General features: G+C 36.9%; 1 protein-coding gene across 1 annotated transcript; it reads right to left on the bottom strand.

The window, feature by feature from the left end:
* Positions 1-21,411: 21,411 nt before the first annotated feature.
* Positions 21,412-24,524, bottom strand: LOC134668401 (uncharacterized). Its single transcript, XM_063525886.1, has one exon. The coding sequence runs from the start codon at positions 24,282-24,284 to the stop codon at positions 22,557-22,559; it is 1,728 nt and encodes a 575-aa protein (XP_063381956.1). The 5' UTR covers positions 24,285-24,524; the 3' UTR covers positions 21,412-22,556.
* Positions 24,525-24,746: the final 222 nt, after the last annotated feature.

The following is a 24,746-nucleotide window of genomic DNA, read 5'->3' on the forward strand; positions in this document are numbered from 1 at the left end:
GCGGTGAAGCGCCAAAAGTATGTTCCCTTGGGCTCGGGTTATATTTTCGTCCCTTTTGCGGTGGAAACGGCGGGCTGCTGGGGTGCTGACGCGAAACAATTTGTGCGTGACATAGGCCGTCGACTCAGGCAAAAGGGAGAGGATCCCCGCTCCGAATCATTTCTGGTGCAGAGGCTGTCCATAGCCATTCAGCGGGGTAATGCCGTGAGTGTTATGGGCACTTTTGCACCGGAAGCGATAAGGAACGGGTTTTGACGGATAGTTACTTTCGTAATTATTTAAGATGTATTTTGTATTGTGTCCAATTTGTACATAAAAATTCAGTAATTAAATATTATGTAAGTAAGTATAAACATGAGTCTGTAATGAATAAATAAATATTATAGGACATTCTTACACAGATTGACAAAGTCCCACGGTAAGCTCAAGAAGGCTTGTGTTGTGGGTACTCAGACAACGATATATATAATATACAAATACTTAAATACATAGAAAACACCCATGACTCAGGAACAAATATCTGTATCATCATACAAATAAATGCCCTTACTGGGATTCGAACCCAGGACCATCGGCTTCGCAGGCAGGGTCACTACCCACTAGGCCAGACCGGTCGTCATTAGTTCCCATAATTTACTATTCTCAAACCAATCCAAGTAACTTTACTCCCAAGACCCTGAGATTCAAAAAACAGAAGGACATTATGTAAATGGGTGTTTTTCTTGAAAAAATTCAATTTATGAATCCGTTTCACCAAACCCTAGGACTGAATTCAGAAAATAAAATGTAAAACCGTTTCAATGTGAATATTTTCATCGCATTCGTACTTTTGTAGTAGTGCTATTTATAGAAGGAGAGCACGTTACAAATATGTTTTTAGTGTTATTTTGAGTGATAAAATGAAATCTGAAACTAAAGCCCTGTTTTACGAGACAGTAAAGCGAAGTCTATTTCGTTTACGAGAGAAATTCGTCTAAGGTTGTAAAAACATCCGTCAGAGATATTATTTTAATGTGTTTTAGAGAGTGATGGTGATTTTTAAGAGGGAATAAAATGCAAGCGGTTAGTATAATTCCTTTTATCGGGGTTTCAAATATCTTTCACTTCAAATAGAAAACGAGTGTACTGTATCAGTTAGGTTTATAAATAGTTTTTGTGGTTTTAAAATGATATTTTACAGTGTTTAAAAATCATAGGTAATTGAAGTTTTCAAAAAAAAAAATTTTTAGGTAGGTATACACACATTACATTTACACATACATACATACATTTACACATTTACACATTTACACATTTTACACATTTACATACATACATATACTACATTAATACATTACTACATTTTTGTACATTTTTACATTTTTACATTTTTGTATATACTTTGTGCAATAAAGTTTAAATAAATAAATAAATAAATAAATATACTTCGTCACATTTTAAATAGTAAGGTATAGTTGACTAAATATAATTTTCACCGACCTCTCGAACAATTAACTTGTATGTCGAATCGATGCAAATTGTATTTCGTCAACTATAAAGTTAGATGTAGTAGTTTTTACGAAAGTGACTGCCACCCGACCTTTCAACCCAGAGGGGAAAGGCCTTATTGGGATAAGCCCGGTTTCCTCACGATGTTTTCCTTCACCGAAAAGCAAGTAGTAAATATCAAATGATACAAATATAGAGGTAGATAACCTACTTTGACAAAGAAGCGGATTTGTTTTTGAATTTGTAATTCTTAGTTAGCTACTGTATGAAAGTTCGGAATCCAATGTGGAATATACACAAAACAATATTCACTGAATCTAAGGAGTTTAATTCTATTAGAGAACAACGGAACCTAATCTAACAGATGTGTACTAAATACCTAACATTCCTTACGTTCAATACTTTATGTGCTCCATACAATCGAATATAAAAGGTGTACAAAGCGGGAACTTCCTCAAATTACTTCGCACGTGGACTCCAGAGGAGAAGCGTCATTATGTCGACCAGTATAAGCGTGTTTTCGATTATACATGGTTGTTACAGATCCTGAGGTCAGGTTATACTTGCGCTGTAGTTGTCTACTCGCCCATTCTCACGCCATCGATGGGAACAGACAGCTAGGAATTTCAATCAAGCATTTCTCTCCACCATTATTCGCTCAGTATTAAAATTACTAGAGTTCCTACTGAATTCAATGTAATCTGTGAAATGCTATATCATTGAGTGATCTTCGTCTGATTGAGTTTTAGAATGTTTGCCTTACTGGAATTCGTTAGATGTGCATTGGGCCATTGTACTTTTCCGTGACCAAAACATTTCCCCGTGCCTCCGCTTAGGCCGCGTTCTCACTATGTCGTAACGACAGATAGTCGTCAGTAAATATACCTACAAGACAAGACAACGACAGGACATCACCGTTCTACATGTGAACACCTCCATTTAAGTGTACCTAAGTACAGGTCAGATGGCACGATGGTCGGTCGTTAGGACATAGTAAGAATGCGGCCATAAAATTGAAGTGTTGAAATTACTTGACTCTAACTAATTTGCTGCATTTAATCTATAATATATTTTATCTGAAATTTTTAATTAAGGATGTTATTTTGTAGCAAAAATATAATCATAAAACAACGTTAAAATTCAGTGTTATAAGAATTTTGACTATCCAGAAAATTGTTTACTTCTGGACGGTGCTTTAACAAAATTTTAGCAGAAAATCCTTGCTCCCGATACGTAAAGTAGCTAAATTACCGACCACTCGGTAAAACAAGACGATCTAAGCTCACAGCTGTGTCTATAGCGCAAATCTATGTTTGGCAACCTTTTAGCTACAAAAATACACAACAATTTACTGAGAGCAGGCAGTTTGAAAATAATACAGGGCATTTTTAGAATTTCTGTAGTACTCGTATTTCTACGATTTACTGTTTTTCTATGAATCATATGCATAGATATAAACTATGGATGAGCGCATGCATACGAATTGCCTGTTGCGATCTTCATGTCAGCAAAAAAGCGCCATCTGTTACACGCTGCGTACAACTACGTAAGCTCGACGCTCGACGCTCGACGCGATAACTTTGTATGGGCGTACACGGCTTGTTAAGTTTATTCGCGGTTTATATCACAGGAGCGTCGAATAAGTTTATGGTTAATTAAAACGATATTTATTGTATTAAGATGTACGTGTATATGTATTGTGTTAAAATGTTGGTGTAATGTGACAATACTACACCTTATAAAACAAAGCACCCCGCCGCGTCTGTCTGTTTGATTGTTAGTACTTATGTTCGTGATAAACGACTACTGAACGGATTTTCATACTGTTTCACCTATCAATAATTCTTGAGGAAGGTTTTGGTGTGTAATTTGTTAACCTGTGCGAAGCCGGGGCGGATCGCTAATAATGTAGAAAAATATGGAATAGCATGAGTCCGTGGTCCGTGGCTAGTGACTCTTTACTGGTTAAAACGCATAAGATGGATTTATGGACGTTTCTAGCTATAATTTGTTACGTTCGTAGGTACATTAGAAAAGAGGTAAACAATCTTGACGTGTCTTTTATAGAAAAGCGCTTCTTAAAAATTACTTACTATTCTTTATGAAAGCAGAAGAATGTAAATAAATAAATGATTTATAACTGTTACACATTTTCCGTGACTTATTTCCAAAAGTGATTGTCAATATAAGGGCACATTAAGATTGCTTACTTTTTTTCTAATGCTAAAAGAAACGAATTATTGACAAGTCATCAATCATCATGTAAAGTCAAGGAACTTGAATTAGAGTCGGACCAAAAAAAGTCTACAGTGAATTTGATCGCCCACGCAGTGCAAATGTCATTTATACGTCATAATTTCATAGAAGTTTAAATAACAAATAAAAACACACAAAAATAAAATAACACTTGCACTGCGTAGGCTATCAAATCCGCTGCAAACTATTCTTGGTCTGACTCTATGTAACGTTCATGCCTTGTATCAGTAGTAACATTCAATTTTAAAGCCGGGATGCGATGTAGTAAGGTAAACGTACTAGTGCTCGACATGCTAATGCCCAATAGATGACACTTTGTGACCTTGCTGTCACCTCTATTGACAATGCCTTAAGTTCCAAGATGACATGTACTGGGACCGCGTCTAGCTCCAGTACGTATACCTTACGGGAATCAAATTTCTTTACAGTTTGCATTAAATAAACAACTCAGTAAAGTTAAAACTTTAAAACGAAGAAAATGAAAATCAAAAAAAGGACAATATATAGTTTTTAAAGGCCAAGTTATAAAAATATGGAAACAGCAGTTTCAAAAATGTTTTCTTCTTTTTACATTATTCTTAACAAATGACTTTTAATCTTTAATATTTTCTTTAAAATTGTTGACGTCGAATAATACCGCTCCAAATTTCATTTCGTGTTGGATCAAAAGGAAATCTGCAATATTTCAAACGAATTCATGTTAATATTTTTATTGTTAAAGGTAATTAATTACATGTTAAGATTTGTTACATAATATTGGATGAAATTTAACTAAATGTAAAGTATATAATCAGTTCAAATACAAATGTCAATCAGAATATATTAAAAATCATAAAAATGTATCTTAGATTGTATGTATGTATAAACTCTTTATTGTACAAAACACAAATTTACGGCACAGTATAGGCAGTACAAAGGCGAACTTATCCCTCTAAGTTTCCGTTATGGTACGTTATTTTGTGATGTCATTATCGTCTCAGGCGGCAATGCAATATTTTAAACATTCGCGCCGTGCGGTGTGCCGCCCTGTGTAAGCCGGCTCAGTCAAGGTCAACAAGTTGGCCGAGCTACTAGCTACAGTCCGATAAGTACCTCCCGCGCTTTCGCGCGTAAAATGCGGCGAACAACTGTTTCTATCAGTGTCTTGCTTGCAAAACAGGTAGAGTAAAAAAGAAGGAATCTATACAGCGATACAAACATGATGCAAAAATATAAGTAGGTAATTAAAAGTAATAAATACAGCGATGTGAATTAATCGGTGTTTGAAAATGCGCGCTTTGTTTCTAGCGCTTACCTATTAAATTTTTTTGAGTTTTAACTACATTTAATTAAAAACTTATACCTGACAAGAATTAATATATATACCGAAATTAAAGTGCGTATAAGTCCCTATGTCAACGAATAAAACAATAACAAATACTTGATCTTGTTATTTTGAACGTTTTTAATAATTATGTAAAACAAAACGGGAACAAACTCTGTAAAACAGACAATAGGTACTTACTTTAAATTCAGTAATTATATCCGTAAGTAAATTTACTTATACAAATTACGCATTATGCATTTCTACTTCATAATAAATTCCAAAGACAAATGACATCCTTACAAGGTTAATGTATTAGCGCTATGACGTACGAGCGAACATCAGTAGCGCGTGAGAATGAAATAAAATTATCGTTTAAAATTGGGTTTAAGCAATAAATAAACGTAATTGGAAATTACTTACCGAAGATATGAGATCCCATCTTTTTTCTCACACTTCCGATAATGGTTTATGCACCCTTTTACAACGCAATGAGGCATTTTTACGTTATGCTGCGTGACAACTTTCTACTGCGCAACTCGCCACACGACTGAGCGCCGTGGTGTGATAAATGCGATTATCACACCCATGTAGCGGCCCCCTTTTCAGTGCTCGTTAACCGCGTCCTTACGAAGTAATATATATGTCAATGATCATATGTAATGTATTAAACCATTACATAAATTCACACAGCATGTTTGAACTTGCTTTCGGATGTGGCATAAAAATTAAAGTAGGGACGTAACTATCTAATATCAATGTTGTCATTTATTTTATATATCATAATTATTGCTAAGTTTAAGAATGTAGTATACACCAAAAACCGACCAGTACGCAGATTTTACTGGTAAAATAAAATCACTAAAATAAGTAGTTAAATTGTTTTGTCCACCTTTTACACAGTTACACAGGTTTCGGAATTATACAGAGCAACTTTTACTATGGGACCAACCCTGAAATCAATGGACCAAAAAATGGACGAGTCAAAATGTATGAAACAGGCAAATTTTTTTTTTCGCAATTTCGGGGTTGGTCCTATAGTAAAAGTAAATAAAGCATTTATTACTACAATCATAAGTAATACATAGGCAAAGGGTTAGGTAATATACATATGTGGGTAGGGTAGAAAAGTGGTTTCAATCAATCGATGTGTGGAAGGGCGGCACCGTCGTCGAACCCAGGCCACCTGGCGGTGGACTTAAACCGGTGGCGTGTAAAAGTTGTAAGAGTTGCTCAGTATAATCCCAAAACCTCCCTGGCAACGGGAATGCACTTATTTTTTAGCCACCCTATAGAAAATCAACGATTAATTTAAGGAGAAATATGGGGATAAACAGGAATACACCCTTTTGATGTATTCAATTCATTAACATTTCCTTTATTTTCTATTATAAATACATACAAAATGAATATCTGAACATGTTTACGCTCATAACATCCTGTACGGACATGTACGGATCTATTAGACCTTTACAAATCACTGAATTGTTAATGGGCACTCAGTTTTCCGGAATTCGTCCTTTGTAGTTTTGTTTAATGCGGCGACGGGTAGGGTCGCGACGGAAATTAATGGCTTGAAATTAGATTCTGTATGCCTCAGATGTAAGTGGGGAAAGGAATGATAGGGATGTTTTGTTTAGTTAGTTTAGCAGCCCGATTCGAACTTTAGGATATGTCAATTAATAGATCTAGAAACGATATTAATTAGATGTGTCAGTGTCAAAAGTGACGATTTTGTTTGGGCGAGCTCGCTCCATCGTAGGCCACGTCTACGCCTCGGCTAGTCTGTGGCCATGAGTAAGCCCATTCATAATAAAAAAAAAGAGACGTATATTGTAAACACTGACGTATACAATCCGTATCGTACCTAGACGTAATATTTGATGTATCTTAAAGTTCGAATCGGGGCGACTGAATCAGTGTTATTATTAGATAAGTGGTCACGGTCACGGTCGTATCTAAATAAGATCAAAACCATATCAAATTTCTAAAACAGAATCAATCTCTAGGTTCAGCTTCGACGCAACTTGACGTCGCCAACTTTAACTAACTTCGTATAGGTCTAATTAATTCGGTTCGCTAACACTAATTGTTTCTTAATACGAAGCATGTATGCCAAGTTGAGATGTTTGGGAATAACTAATTTGGCTTTGATTGATCTTTGTTTAGTACGCTGTCTTCTGTATCTTATAAGATTAGTACGCTGACTCAAAAAGAAGAGAGCAAGCTCTTAGTGGTAAGAGGAAAATCTGGCGGAAGATTCTGGGCCCTATCAGAGAGGAAAAATAGGAAGCTAGAGGAGCTGGTTGCGATGCCCAATATAATTGGCGAGATCAAAGCCACACGAATCCGCTGGCTTGGTCAACTGGCGTGAAGTCGCGCTGAATAGGGCAGAGTGGCGCTCTCTTGTGTCGGAGGCCAGGGTCCTCTTTGGGTCACTGAGCCAGTGATGTATGTATGTACGAGTAGGTATGTAATATTTTTTTAATTTTTAATAAGGTCACTTACGTACGTTTGTGAATTGGAATAGAGCTCGATATATTATATTTCGATAGGTACGTTTCGATACTTTTATTAATAGGCCTTTACGACAGGTAGCTATATGAAAACTTATTAATCTTTTAAAACGTTAACGTAACGTTAACGTTATTTGTAATTCCACTGTGATATGAGCGGCCATTATCTATTAATAAGCAATTGCAATTGTAGAGGCTTCCTTTTTCCGATTCCTGAACCAGTCTATTATTGTTTCAGTCCAAGTATTTACTTACATATTATTTACTACAAAAGTGAAATCAAATTTAAATTCAATATCAATAAAATAAGCAAGCATGATGTGAACTTAATTGTATTTCTGGGAGGTGCCTACTTAAGGCAACAGAACTGTTCTCAATACGTCATTTAGCGTTGTGAGATGAGAGAAAATCCGGACGTGTTTTTGGCATGCTCATTAATTTACACTGATGATAATCTGTTGAAAATATTGGAGATCATTAATCATCAAGTAATTAAATTGTACAAAAAAACAGGAACTTAAAAATAGAACACCCCTAAAAATATAACAAAAGCCGAAATTGAAACATCATTCACTCTTTGTTTCACACCACAAGGCACTCGAAACTTCGAACTTTCTCGAAAATTCCTTGTTTCACAGTCTTGCTATGTGCCACGCTTCGCGTTAAGATTAAAAGTCTCACAGTCACGCCGGGAGACAAAGACTTCGCCTTTTTAATCAAAGCCTAAGAGTTTTGATCTCGCCAGAATGAAATTCCTTTTCAAAGGGTTGTAGGCAAACAGCAACACTCACTGTCCATCGGTGGACCTTATGCCTTTTACAATAAGGTTTACGATCAGTTAACAGTGTGGATGGAACAAGGGTGTCCTAGTTAATTCTGGCACCTTTTAGTGAGATTGGAGACTGTAATTTCTCAACTCTTTTCATGTCAGTGACCTGGCGGTCGCGCTTTTATTAGAATTTGGCTGCGCTTTGCAAGACGTAATGAAAGAATATATTTAGGTAGTTGGCGTTGCTCTCCGTTATTAAAGAATAAAGGTTTTTAAAAACTTTAATACAAAGAATAAGAAAGTAATACTACTGATACTAAAGTAAAATTTTAGTAAATATGTTTACTACATTTTCTTTTCCTAATAATTTACAAAATATACAGGGCGTCCTACGACTTTGCCACATAGAGGGGAAGTACTTTAAATACTGTAGATAGAATGTTTTCTGAAAGAAGATTTCATTTTTATTTTCAAAACAATACGAACTGCATTCAAACTTCAAAGACTATTAAATAATCGCCTGTCTGAACCGGGAATCGAACCCGCTAAATGTGGTAACAATGGCGGTCAATTTTCGAAATGGTCCTAGCGCGCTGACATTTGGCACGGCGGAAGATAGAGGCCTCTAGATTCTATTCTATTCTATTCTCTAGCATTGCTGCATCTCTTGCATTTGAGCCAGGTACAGTCAAGGAATTTAAATTCCGACCCATTTCGTACTTTGTCACAGTGACAACCGTATGAGGTCTCTAGCGGCTTTCATATTGATTGTCACTGTGACAAAGTACGAAATGGGTCGGAATTTAAATTCCTTGACTGTACGATGCAGGGTTGGTTAATTGTAACATTTTTTTTAAATCGTGTTAATCCAAAACAAAAGACGCTAAATTACTCTCATAATTTTCCCTTCCCACTAATTTTGACATATATCTTATGACATCCAAATTCCCTATTCTAGCAAACAAAACCAATATATTCCATCGTTGTTCCGTTTCACTTAACTATAATGAATGCCCTACAAATCCCCCGACACCCGAAGCGCCAATCAGGAATTAAGATGTATCGTCGCCGTATCTCGTTCTTTGCCGATTTGATTGCTTCGTCGATTCCCAATCAGGACGAATAGGGCCACATATAAAAGGGGGTTATGATTGACCGTTTATTGTGGGGTTAAATAAACTTGCTCCAAGTACAGCGGAGTTCCAAAGTGCAAGATAGATGTTGAACTTAATACGGTTGAAACATCTCCATGCACTTTTGAACGCCAGTATACCTACGAGAACAAAATATTTTGTTCTTAAACTGTTATGTAGGGATACAAGTCCTTGTTTACCGCGAGTTGTTTATATAAAAAAAAACCAGCGAAGAATTTCACAAAATGTAATGATTTGGAAAGATTTACCTGATAATTTAGCAGGTAAAAATAAAATACAAACATTGTTTCTTCTCTCTGCCACTAGGTTAGCACTAAAAAACGTTTTCTATTAGGTACGTTTAATAATCATTTATTTAGAAACAAAATACCGTAAAACGGGGTGAAAAGACCCGATTTTCAACTTCAAGGACGATTTTCACCAATAATCCAAATGATAAAAGTAAAAATTTAGACATCATTTTATGAGTCTTGGTTAGTTCTTCAATTTTGCATTTTTGAAATCAATTTTGACCCACCCAATTCAGAGAAAATCAAAGAAAGCTGCCTGTTTTCTTCATATCCTTAAAACGGGGTCGATAGACACACGAAAGGGGTGAATAGAAATATGAAGTTTTAGTTGTCATAGGCATCGAATTTGGTCATTATTATGTTGATACTCTATTGACAAATAGTAGGTATATATATATATATATCTTTTAAACAGTTATTTGATACATAAATATTTTTTCGTGTCTTTTAACCCCTATGACGTAACTATTCACCCATCTAATCAGCCCCTATGACGTAACTATTCACCCATATGTGTCCACTGACCCCTTTTTCACTTAAAATTGCTTGTTGATAGTTTTTTGCAAAAAAATGCTTCATTATAGAGAAAAATGGTGATACTATTTATTTTTTAGGTACTACAGATACTATATTACCAGGTTAGCTAACTTTAACTACGTTAATGTCACTACATTGACCGCTAGAACAAAGTTCAGACAGGCTTCATTTCTTACCTCGGTGAGTAGGCCTTCCTTTAGAGTCAAAAAAATCTAACTTTTAGGCAGTTTGATTAACTTCTTTTGGTATCAATGTAGAGAATAAATAGTCTACTATATACGTATTCCAAAGAAAAAGTTCGAAATTTCTCTATTCACCCCGCGATTTCTGCTGACCCCGTGTTACGGTATGTACAGTGGTATTACTCAACGAAATTAATAACTAGCTTAAATCTAAAATAGGCCCTTGAGGCATTGTACCAAGGATGCTGGCATTGCTGGCGGCATTTCCTTGCTGTACTTATCGCAATGCTGATACCTACGTTGGGCGACGTAGCCGTCGTTTATAATTACTTATCTGTTTCCAAATCTAAATAAAGGTTTAGGTAAAGTGGTAAAGGATGACTCACGTTAGACCGGGCCGTGTCCGGCCCGGAGCTTCTGGCGCATCTTTTTCTATGGAAAGCATCACGTAATCGCCTGTCATGTCATAGAATGTAAGCACCGGAAGCTCCGGTCCGGACATGCACCGGTCTAACGTGGGTCATTGTTTAACCTTGTTAAGTTGACCCAGTTAGTTTGAGAACGTGATTTCAAATGTGCGGTAAAGTAATATAATGTTCATTTTTAATTTTAAAGCTATTAAATAAATTTCTAACCAATATCTCATAACATTAACCCTTCAATAACGACAATTAAATTTCACAGTACCATTTTAAAGTTATAAGCGAACCGAGCGAGGTCAATCAATCACCCCCGGGTCCCGATGAAGACGGACCCTTGATTACATCGTAATGACGTCACGACGGATTCTCGAATCACTAAATAGGGTTGCCAACAATCGGCGAAGTCAGACGGGCTTTTATTGAGCCAATTGCAACGAGAGTTTTTCCGGGATGTCTTGATTAAGGTTTTTGGAGAATGCTTGCTTTCTTTGATTGAGACGACGAGGAAAATGGTAGAAGCTAATTTCATCTACTAGGAAAAATCTTGACCAGAGCAGGCGTGACTCACAAAGCGATTTCGTCGCTTTGCTACAGGTAGTGTAGAAGTACATCCGCTCCACCCCAATTTTGGGGAAAGCCGTAAGCCGCGCGTGGCGCTGTCGCCACCTAGCGGCCATATCTGTGCTGATAGTAACAGACGCGTTTTTTTAGAGAGTGAGTCTTCTGTACCTAGTACTATTATTTATTCTGTGACCTGAGTTTCTAAGCTATCAAAGAAACTTCGAGTATATTCATACCATGAATAGAGTTAGACCAAGAAAAGTCTGCAGAGATTTTGACGGCACACTCAGTGTCAGTGTTATTTATACGTCATAGAAGTGTGATGATTAAAATAAGACCCGCACTGCGTGTGCTGTCGAAATCTCTGCAGACTTTTCTTGATGTAACTTTACCTACTTGTCTTTTTGTCTACAGAAAATAATTATAAAAGACTGGGAACGCCTAATGAGCGTCTTGGGTAACCACAAAGCAGGCTCTGTCTTTGAGTTTATTAGTGCAGAGAGGTCACGCCGCCACAACCTATGATCTATATCTATCAAAAAAAGATCCACTTTTAATTTGATTCAACTCCCAATTGATTCACCCATGGTAACATTCCATTTCTAACCGCAGCTGCACTACCGGTACTGAACGCGTCGCTGTCATTGTTAATTTCCATAATAAAATGAACAGTAATGCAGCTGTCGTTGGAAATGGACTGTCACCTTTAAACTCATATCACAGTTAATAATTTAAAATTCAAGAAATCGTCTCTCTCTCTTCTTCCTCGCGTTATCCCGGCATTCTGCCACGGCTCATGGGAGCCTGGGGTCCGCTTGACAACTAATCCCATGATTTGACGTAGGCACCAGTAACAAAAAAGAGAGGAAAAGGTAAAATTCAAGAAATCGTAAATTCAAGAAATAAAGCCTAGTTTTACTCACCCCTGCAACCACACACATTAATAACATATCCATCTCCGGAGTGGAAACTCCGCAAGTTTGACGGATAAAGCCTGTAATTAGTGCTCGGCTATAGTTGACCCAAAGCTGCACGCGAATACGTAGTGTGCTCTCTATCACACCTACCTACGGTGGGTACGTGTGACAGAGAACACTACATATTCGCGCGTGCAGCTGGTGTTTGATTCGACTAAAGAGGATAGTTCGTTATTTATTGTTCACGTTCGGGACTCAAACGTATAATGGTAATTATGGTGAATATACTGAACAATCGAAATGAACAATGAATATGTACTACTGTAAAATGTAAACTTTGGGTAATTACGTTACTACAGGTTTAATATACGAGTATGTTAACTACATAACAACCTCATTTATGTTATAACATGGAAGTTGATACAAATACTTTAAATCGGCATATGTATCAACATCGTATGTCTCCTAGCGTTTTCCCGGCCTAGCGCCAGGGTCCGCTTTCCTGCTCAAGTGCTCAATCTTCTCCACTTAGCCCGGTCTTCGGCATCCTCAGGCGTAAGATTGTTCTCTTCAATGTCTGCTGTCACGACTACCAGCCAGCGCTCCTTAAGGGGCCCACTGATTAACAGTCCGCCGGACGGTATCGGCGTGTCAGTTAGAACAAAATTTTGACAGTTCCGAACAACTGACAGGCCGATACCGGCCGGCGGACTGTTAATCAGTGGGCCCCTTTAGACCTATATGTATCAACATACTTACCACAATAAAATAAATTAAAAATTAAATTAAATTTACTAATTTTGGAGCATTTAACGGTATAAAAAAATCACACGGTAATTTTTTGCCAGATAATGGTGACATTCTAATGACGACTGCATCAGATTAGTACGAGCGAATTGCAAAGCGTCCAGACAATTATATGGTTAACCCTTATCTTGGCATCGTAACACCCGTGATACATGGAACTTAATAAAATCTAGCAGGTTCACTTTATTACCTAACACAATAATTCTGCCATCAACATGTCGAGCTACCCTCCTTACTTATAGAAAAAAATAATTGACACGAGTGTCATTGTAAATTAATTAGTAATAACCAACATGGCGCCGCGGAAACAATAGATTTCGGTTCGTACTGGAAGTTTTGCATTTATTTCATATGTAAGTATATATTTTTCCATAATCTACATTTTGATATCCTTCCTGTCTCTTCGTGCATACATATTTACAATGCCTTCGAATTTAAAAACATTTAATACACAGAACCTTACATGAAACTGTTATGTATTATATTTGATACACTGCCAAAAACTCAGAAATGTACATATCGAAAGGATTGTATTACATTTAATACATTGCCAAGTTATCATAAAATATTTTTACATGATTTTGTATTTTTTTTATTTTTGTGGGGTTACAAAACATGCTTCAATTATTTAATATTAGTTGTCGTATTATTTAGTTATTAAACTTAGATTTTTTTAAGTAATAGATGTTATTTAACTATATATTCGTACGCTGTAGCATTATTGCTACGCCGTAGCCCGTAGCACGGAAAAATATGTGTATGGCAAAAAATGGCCCCAAAGTTAAAAAAAAGTATTTTTTTTTACTTTTAATTATTTGTTTACTTTTCATATTTTACTCAACTTTTTGCTGACGACTTTTTTGAAACTTTACGGGATCTAATTTTCCGCCCATGTGATCAGATATTCGTAGATAAAATTTATTTTTACAGGTTTAATAGTCATCTGATGCTTTAGATTGCGTGTAATTAGAAGTAAATGCTAATTTCTGTTGCATTACATGTTTTATTTTTATTAAAATCTTCATTTTTCTTCTAAAAAGTAGGTAACTATTTTGTCGAGATATTGGCATTGTATCAAATATGATACATATGTTTTTCCGAAACTGGAAAATCCTGGATTTTTTTCTTATTTTTTAATAGTCGCGTATGCTCAATAGGTGACAAAAAACTAAAAAAAAAATATATTTAAGATATTTTGAGCCTTGCCAAGATAAGGGTTAACCTGATGCTACATAATTCCTCTACTACAAAGCATTTGCGGCTTTCGTTAGGAATTGATACTACATCGGATATAAAATAAGATACTTACTACTTCTAAAAGCGGTAGTTTCATTAAAACAGCTGCCTAGGTATCAATTAATTGTTTCCCAAACAATATTTCCCTGATGTTTCTCTTTGTGATACGAATACACGGGCCGTAGTAACAAGGTATTTGTTAATCAATATAAATTCAAGGTACCTAACAAAATAGAAACAATAGCAGCCTAAATCTAGTAATTGCTGTTAGTTTAGACTAGGTAAAACACCAACATACTACGTAAAACATAATTATTGCTTAGGTACTTTATTTGGGACTATGTACTTTAAAGTTTTTAGCTCAGAAAACAGGGATGTTCACACCCATATGAACTGTTTTTTGTCAATGTTTTTTTTTTATGATTTCAGGTTCACGTTCGGTTGGCCTGTTTAACAAGGAAATTCACAAATACAGCGGCGGCATAACCTCCACAGCAGTAATGTTGCAACAGTAACGCAGCTGAAGTTGGCATCCGAATGTCACCTTTAGCACAGAATAATTATTCTGTGCTATTAGTTAATTGTGTGTTATTAATTAATACTCAGGTACACAAAGGATGAAATATCAACAACAAACAAAACCGAAATTTGACAGCGATTCACGGTCGAATCATGATATCCCTTTCTAACTTTTGGGACTGTCCCTTTCGACTATTTAGGGTTGTCAAAATTCAAGCCATTATCGTATCTGTGGCCGTGCACGCAAAGGGACGTCAAGTTGTGTCAACCCAATTGCTCGGAGAAATGCTGAGCCGAACGGAGCCGAGTTTGCCCGAAGGGAGAAGTTTCGCACCCCTGCCTTTAGCTAAAGTTCTCTGTTATGTCCATTGGTCCCTAATGATAATCCGTATAACAATAACGTTCAATCACTCGAGATCCTCAAGAAGATGGATAGACTAATCCATAGACCAATCTTAATTTTTCATGTAAAGAAAATACCTAATCAATCACTCCATAAAAACGGGTATCCGTATAGTTTTTGCAAGCGAAGCAGAGACCAGTAAAAAATAAACACAGCCCAAATCTCCCATCTTTCGAGTTCCTCTTTATAGCTATTATTATTATACAGTATGTGTCTGACCATGGGGATTTAATTCCAGGGCTTGATTTTACTCGCTAAACTGAGCTACTTTTACTATGGGACCTACCCTAAAATCGGGGAAAAATTTTTGGCTTTTTCATAGAAAACGTCGGCATCTGATCAGCCAAAATGTATGAAAAATTAATATAATGGATTTCGGGGTTGGTGCCATAATAAAAGTAGCTCAGTTTAGCGAGTAGAATCGAGCCCTGGATTTAAAGCCCGATGGTCAGTAACATCCTGTAGATAGACGAGAGCCAGCGAGGGGGCGATTCATTATAATCATAGCACTTTAGAATAGAATAAATAGATTAAAAACCGTTTATAACTCCTTTTTTCAAGGGGGCATTAGTCGAAACAAATCCACTGTCGGCACAAACGGGTCTCTATTGTTTTTCCATAAAGTTTTAAGTCATAATGGTATTGTTTGTCTGTATTTTCCTTAGTCATAATTTATTTTTCAGAAATGCGTAACTTTTAGGGTCGCCATAAAATAACCTAACCTAACCTATCTATAGAATAACCTTACGAAAATCCTGAAAGTTAACAGTATTAGAATTATGAGTAATGATAATCGGACGTTATGAGTTATGACTTTCAATAATTATGTCAAACAAAGGGATCCGGGCACAAACAATAACATGTTCATATAATTTAGAACGACGCTTTGGTATTATCTTTCCTCTCCGTCCTTCCGGCGACATAGGCGTAGCGAAATATAAACACAAAGGGTAAAATTAATAATCTAGGCTCGTGTCAAAAGTGTTAAATTTATGCCAGCCGGTTGAAAGAGGCTGCTCTCTATGCATTGTCCCGTCCCGACTAGTTGACTTATGGTCGCCCGAGGATAGTATGTACCAAGCTTTATTTTCCCGCCCGTGTGGCGCTAGCTTTATGTGATTCGGAGTGACGACGTCGTTAATATGGATGAGGGCTAAGGTGAGGTGGAAAATATTGGTCGTTTCGATGGCAATGGCGTTCTAACTCGTTTTGGTTGCTGTAGAGACGTAGCTATCTGTGTAGGGTGACTGCTTAGTTTTTGTCCACTGCATAGTAATTGGCCACTCTTAACAATAGGTAAGGTTTCAATTGACTTGTTTCTTTCTGATTTGTTAGGACTGGCCACTTACTATGCAGTTGCCAATAACTATAGCAGTAACCTTACCTATTAGCTATGTGCGAAAATTGTGCTGGCGAAAATGCAAATGACGATAAAGATGACAGTCCATTTCCAACGACAGCTGCACTACTGTTCATTTTACTATGGGAATTGACAATGACAGCGACGCGTTCAGAACCGGTAGTGCAGCTGCGGTTAGAAATGGAATGTTACCATAACGCAGAATGTGGAGGTTGGCTATGTGCAAAAAATGTGGTGGTAAATGCATGTGATGATAACGCAGAATGTGGTGAAAATGTTTATTTTCATGGGAGAACATTGACATACTAATTGACAGATATCAACTGTCTTAACTAATGTGTCACATATTCACCAGGACCTCGTTTCTCAAAAGCTTGTAACTTGTGATACACGTGGAAGTCCCTTTCTAATAAAAGCTGTCAAAAAGTGAGATTCGCTTGTATTACAAGTTACAAGATTTTGAGAAGCCCCAGGGCGACAACATTGTAGGTGACCCAAAAACAATTTGACAAAGATTTTATTTAGGTATATTTTCTTACAATCAAAAATACTATCTGCCTGCTTCTAAATCAATTAAAAATATGAATGAAAGAAAGACAGAACACAGTCAATAGCGTTCAACAAGATAGTTGATCTGTTCTGATTGGAAGCAAAAAAGCGAGACAATTTTAATTAAAAGTTTCCCTCTCAGATTGTTTCATTTTATTTGTACAGATCTAACCTCAAATAACGTTTTACCCTCACTCAACCGATGCCCTAGATTTGAATACATCTTGTGAACGAGTAATAACCTGTTACAGGTTATAAACCTGTTAAATTTTGGAATAAGTACCGTAAATTTATAGTTTTCCTGATATTTTCTTCGTGATAACTTCAGATAAAAATACTCATCTGTTTCGTACTTCGGTAGTCGGATTTTATTGTTTCATATTTTTTTACTAAAAGTCAAAAATTATTACCTATGGCATAAATCCCTTATTATTTCTATGTCGCCCCTGCATTTCAAACCACCCCGTTTTACGGTAGGTACTTAGTTAATTTTAGTTTGAACTAATGAAATGAATGTCTGTGTTTAAATTATAAGCGTCATTTCCCTTTATCTCCCTATATTTAAAAGACACAATATACATTTAGACATTTTTATATGTGAAAATGTACTTTTTTGTAATTATGGTGTATGTACGTTTTAAGTTGGTTGCGTAGGTAAGTGCAGGTAATACCGAGGATATATCATGAACTAAATACAAAGGCAGGCAATAAAATATACATAATACCGACAACTTTAACCACTAGTAGACGCCTTGCAATAATTACTTTCAAACATTGATACGTGCCATCAACACTGCTATGAATCTAAAATGCTCTGAAATAATCTCGTTTCTATTTCTTTACTTTGGTGTGATAAGATGGTTGAGTTAGTCTTATACCGAGCATATATCATTAACTACAAAGGCAGGCAATAAAATACATAATACCAATAACTTTAACCACTAGAGGCCTCGCAATAATTAGTTTCAAACATTGATACGTGACATCAAAACTGATTGGCATTAGCGTAGTCCCCGCGGCGACACAACTTTTGCATACAGATGGTTGCGCGATGAATTGATGAATGTATGATTTGGTGAACATCGCTTTTGGCATTAAATCTGTTTCATTGAAGTGTTAGAGTGCACGAATTGATGTTTCGTGATCAGATTTGCATATTATCGGGCCATGTTAAATAGATTTCAAAATCTAATTAGTACCGTAAAATGGGGTGAGTAGGGTCAAAACTGAAATTCAAACCTCGATAACATTTTATTTTTACATATGAAAAATGAATGGTGTATATAATAAGTGTTCCGGACGTTTGTTTTTTAGTTTTTATTTTATTTTGGGTAGTTCCATTTCATAAATTTGACGATAAAGAGGAAAACCCACCTCACCCCGTAGTGCCTCGTATTTTGGAAGATTGTTGGATCGATTTTTTTTTATGCGTGTTACTATAGGTCCATTTTAAATTCGAATACATTATTTTTGTAGCAGTAGCCTTAAAATCCCTTCTCATCCCCCTCGCAAACCTTCTCTCCCCATTCATAACCCACCTCTCCCCGCGAAACCTACTCACCCCGTTTTACGGTATTCGCTTGTATGTACTCCTAACTTTACCAAAAAGGGCGTTCTTTATCAATGAAGGAAATAAACAACCAGTCACGAATCACAAATAAGCCAATATATTAAAAATAATTCCAAACCCTTATATACAATTCCCATAAACATTTTAATAGCGCCATGTAGAAATCGCCGCTCCCGGTACAGCGTTATCCCGGCATTTTGCCACGGCTTATGAGAGCCTGGGGTCCACTTGACAACTAATCCCAAGAGTTGACGTAGGCACTAGTTTTAGTGTAGTCCTTATTTAGCAACTGAAATAAATAATAAAGATAAAAATACCGGTGGAAATGTCTTGTATTTTGGCTACGTGAACCATAACACGATCCTTCCAAATAGTACAATAAAATTGTATACCGCATATTGCAAATCAATACTCTACTAGTTAAATAACATAGATGACCTAGATAACTTCCAATATAGACTCACAGCCAAAACTTTTGTAATTTCACTGACTCGGCTGATAGATTTATGTTTGCTCCGGCTTTTGGTTGCATACGGACAAATACTCAAAATGAAGTTAGAATTTTGACAGTAGAATCTAGTTCGGTCTAAAATTACCTTTTCTTCCGTCTACACTATCCTAGCTACGGGAGGTCAATTCTAATTGAAAAATTTGTAAAAGTAGGGACATGTGCCAGTGCAGGTCCATTTTGTATGTAATATTGACTAACGACAATGTCTGCTAAAGTCACAAATATTACCAAAGTGCGGCCCGCGTCTGTTATGCATTGGGACACGTAAGTCAAACACAAGTTCGAGACAAAGACTGATTTATTCAAATCTGAGAATACCCACATATATCAATTCATACAATACCCACAATTCCCCTTTTTCAAAATTTTAAAGAAAATTTAAATTTTAACACTAGGTACTTAAATAACATATTTGCCTATGGCACATGCATAATTAACATTTGCTTACATTCACTTTGATAATAACCTATTATTTATTTAATAGGAACCAAGTTTAATTAAATAGATTGCAATATTATTATTTTTTTTTTTATTGCTAATCACGCTTATCAATTAAGTTTAATTATAAATACAAAGTTTTGTGAAAGAAAAAGTAAAGTAGGTATCTACGTAATTTAGTGAATTTTTAAATTATGAATGCATTATATAGTTGACATTTATAGGATTGTGTAATAATGATAGGATCATGTAATTTCACTTAAAATTAATCTACAGCTCATTTCATAATAACTAGATAATTTACAAGGAATAAAATTGAAAGTGTATTACATTTTGTGCATTTTATATGTAATCTAATTGTTCAATACAACTTCATAGTTAGATATAATTTTAATGACGTTTGATGCCTAAAGTTAAAATTTACATGCATTCACTTACTACTAATACAATCACGAAGAATCGAAGCCCCACCGATCAGGTCTAATCACCACCCTGCCGGAAGAAGTAACATAAGGGTCAGGTCTTACTGGTAGCGAGCGTGTATTAATGGCATGATTTACAGTGGGAGCATTCCGGACGGCGATATCATCGTAAAGGTAACTAGAGGAATGGTTACTATCATAGCCTAAATTTTCAGAGTGGTCAATAATTAAATGTCGACGATTCCTAATTATAACACTTCCTCCATCAATCTGTACCGAGTAAGATCGTATACCTACCAAACCTTTGACTCGCGCGCTGACCCAACGTTTATCTACGCGCACCTTAACCCGCTGCCCGACGGACAGCGTGGCCATATCCTTAGCGCCTTTATCATAGATTTTTTTCTGTGTTTGTTGACGCTTATTGATTTCGCTCCGAACGTTGGTAGGTATTTTAGGTTTAAGTAAACGCGGAGCACAAGGCACTATACTTCGTAATCTCCTACTGTTAAGCAGTTCCGACGGAGATGGTAATGTATTACTAATGGGCGTGTTTAGGTATTCTAACAAGGCTAGTCTAAAATCCGTTCGCGCTAAATTCGTTTTCTTTAACATGTTTTTAACTGTCTGTATAGCCCTTTCGGACTGGCCGTTGGACTGGGGATACCGCGGTGAAGAAGTCACGTGACTAAAATGCCACTCGCGGGCAAAACGCTCAAATGTGAATGAACCGAACTCCGGCCCATTGTCAGAAACAACAACGTCAGGTATGCCATGACGGGTAAAAATTGTTTTTAATTTATCTATTACCTCATCTGACGTAAGATTATTTAATCTACTGACCTCAATATACTTGCTATAGTAATCGACCACCAGTATATATTTGTCGTTACCAAAGTGAAAGCAATCCGTACCTACTTTAGACCAAGCACGGTTAGGTATGTCATGTGATATCATTGTTTCTTTTCTGTTCTCATTTTTATAATTTAAGCAAACTGCACACTTCGTGATGTAGTCTTCTAGCTGACTGTTGATATTCGGCCAAAACACAGTTTCGCGCACTCGTAACTTACACTTTTCGAGTCCTAAGTGACCTAAATGCACTCTCTTAAGTATCTCACTACGCATTGCCTTTGGAACTACGACACGGTTACCTCTCCACACAATATCGTACGAAACAGACAGCTCATCTTTATAACACCAATATGGTTTAACACAATCATCACAATTATTTTTGTTGTTTGGCCATCCTTCTTTAATATATTTTATTATACATTTTAATTCATTATCACACTGTGTAAGTCTTTGCAGCTGTAAAAAGTGAGTATCTGTAAGCGGGTTACAGGAGAGCACAGCGCACACCTGCGCGTCCGTGCTGAAATCGGCGGCGGCGGCGGCGGCGGGCTCGGTACCTGCGCTCGCGGGGTCTACGGCTCGCGATAACGTATCCGCTATATACAAAAACCGGCCGGGTTTATATACCAATTTAAATGTGTACAACTGTAATCGTAGTAACATTCTTTGGAGTCTTGCGGGAGCATCTGCAATTGGTTTGCTTATTATATTTACCAATGGCTTGTGATCCGTTTCAATAGTCACATCATGTTTGCCATATATATAAGAATAATATTTCTCACACGCATACACACATGCCAATAATTCTTTTTCTATTTGCGCGTAATTTTGCTCCGCCTTTGTCAACGACCTTGAAGCATAGCTTACGGGAAGATTATTTTGAAGAAGACAAGCTCCAAGTCCGTTTTTACTAGAGTCTACCGATAGAACTACAGGTTTACTTACGTCAAAGTACTGTAACACCGGTACCTCTGTCAGGCATTTCTTGATCTGATCGAAAGCTTGTTGATGAGAGCTGTCCCAATGCCACTCAATATCTTTTTTTAATAATTGCCTTAAATGATGCGTTTTTTCAGACATATTTTTTACAAATTTTCCTATGTAATTCACAAGGCCTAAGAAACGTTCTAGATCTTTGTGATTTTCGGGTTTTGGCATATTTTTTATCGCTGACGTGTGCGACTCGTCTGGGTAAATCCCATTTTGAGTAATTTTATGGCCAAGGTATTTTATTTCAGACAATGCAAATTTACACTTATTTAAATTCAATTTTAGATTTATCTGCCTACACCTATCAAGTACCTTTCTAAGCCGTGTATCGTGTTCCTCCCTGGTGCGCCCGAATATCAACAAATCATCTATAAACAAACAGATTCCACATCCTAAATCATCAAAACATTCAAAAACCTTTTTATGAAATACTTCAGACGCTGACGTGATACCATACGGTAGCCTTAGGAACTTATACCTACCAAAGGCCGTATTAAATGTTCATAAGTTAGTACTTTCCTGACTCAGTTTTAACTGCCAAAACCCATTTTTTGCATCTAGTGTACTAAAGAATCTCGCACCTGTCAAGTTGGCTGTTATCTCATCGATTGTAGGTAATCGATAGTGTTCCCGCTTGATCGCTTTGTTTAGATCCTTCGGATCTAGACAAATACGCAAGTCCCCATTAGGTTTCTTAACCACGGTCATACTGTTTACCCAATCAGTTGGCCCTTCAACTTTCGCAATAATTTGTTGTCTCTCCATTTCGTCTAATTTAAGCTTTATTTGTTCCTTAAGGGCTACAGGCAATTTCCGCGGTGCATGTACTACAGGACGTACACTGTCGTCTAACGCTATCCTGTACTCACCCGGCATACAACCAATACCTTCAAACACGTCCGCGTATTCTTCTAAAAATTTAGTTTTAAAGTCTTTGTGCGAGTCTACTGAAAGTATTAACTTTACCACATTTAACTCCTGACAAGAATCGCGACCTAAAATCGGAGGTGAATCTGTATCGGCTATTATGAATTTTAAAATATAATCATTATTCCTGTGCCTCAACTTTAAGTTGCATCTACCTAATACTTTGATCTCGCCGCCAGAATACCCACGTAACCTAGCTAGCGTAGGTAAAATATCTTGTTTATTATAGCCAATTTTTTCCAAGTAACTGTAAGGCAATACATTCGTATCTGCACCTGTATCAATTTTAAGCGATATTTCGATATTATTTATGCTTACTGTAACTGACCAATCACTACTATTGTTATTATTGAAATAGTAAATTACCTGATCGGTGTTATCTTCGGCGCTCAATTCATACACGCGACAAACACGCGAAAAGTGGTTTAACCGATTGCACCGCAAGCACCTTTTTCCATAAGCTGGACATCTCTGACTATCATGGGACACTCCACACATCTCACAGGCAGCGCGCATTCCGTTATCTCGTTGATCATATGGTCGCCGCACAGCTGATCCGGCGGCGGCGGGGCGAGCGGCAGACGGGGGTCGCGCGAGCGGTGGTCGAGCGAAGCGCCCGCCTCGCCAGCCACCCCGACCTCGACCTCTGCTAGCCGCTCCTCCACGTCGATATAGAAAATGTACATCTGCAACTTCCTCCTGTGCACTGCCACTACCGATGTAATAAGCGTGTTGTTCTGTCGACTCCTTTTTTATGGTGCCTGCTTGCACGCGTGACATCTGTGCTATATTACAGATATCAATCGCTTTTTGAAGCGTCAGAGTAGGTTCCCGAAGTAGCCGTTCCCTTATTGCAGTGTCTTTAATGCCACAAATCAACCTGTCTCGTACCAAGTCGTCGCACAAGTCCTTAAACTCACATTTATTAGCTAATTTTTTCAGTTCAAACGAGTATTGTTCTATTGATTCTCCATCTTTCTGATCGCGCGTAAAAAACGAATGTCTTTGTACAGTGATATTTTTCCGCAACAAGAAGAAAGAATCAAACTTGCTAAGTAAACTTTTTAAATCTGTAAACGTGTCACTAAATTGTTCATACACTTCACGTCCTTGCTCACCAATGACATGTAATAAAATATTTATTTGCACTTTTGCGTCCTTTTTCCCTAGTTCACACGCGACGGAATAAATTTCAAATGATTTTTTCCACTTCTCCCAGTCTTTTGAAACGTTTCCAGAAGTTACATTTTGTTCATTGTTCAAAAAAGTAAATGGCGGCGGTGGAGGCAACAACGATTCCATTTTTCAACGGTAACACAATATCTACGCCCGGCGTAAACACACAATACATAAACAAATCACTTTTTAAGTCCGAATCGCAATTAGTATTCCGATACTACTAATTCGTTAACAAGGTTCTATTTAGAAATCCTTCGGCTGCGCCATGTTATGCATTGGGACACGTAAGTCAAACACAAGTTCGAGACAAAGACTGATTTATTCAAATCTGAGAATACCCACATATATCAATTCATACAATACCCACAGCGTCAACTTCGTTAACTACTATGTGACCCTTGGCTGATAAAAGGTTGCCGATCGCTGCAGTCTAGTGTTAACGTACCAAACCTGTCAACCTTAACAATATCGGGTGTGGCCTGTAACACGAGCAAATAATTAAAACATAGATTGTACTTGTGCAAGCATTATTCATTCTCTCAAAATTTAAATCCATTGCCTGTGTTATGGCATGGCAACACCACG

Source organism: Cydia fagiglandana, chromosome 10 (assembly GCF_963556715.1).
Source record: "Cydia fagiglandana chromosome 10, ilCydFagi1.1, whole genome shotgun sequence".
Lineage (NCBI taxonomy): Eukaryota > Metazoa > Arthropoda > Insecta > Lepidoptera > Tortricidae > Cydia > Cydia fagiglandana.

What these genes read in the sequence shown, in the direction of transcription:
- LOC134668401 (XM_063525886.1), bottom strand. Translation starts at nt 24,284, where the DNA reads ATGGAATCGTTGTTGCCTCCACCGCCGCCATTTACTTTTTTGAACAAT.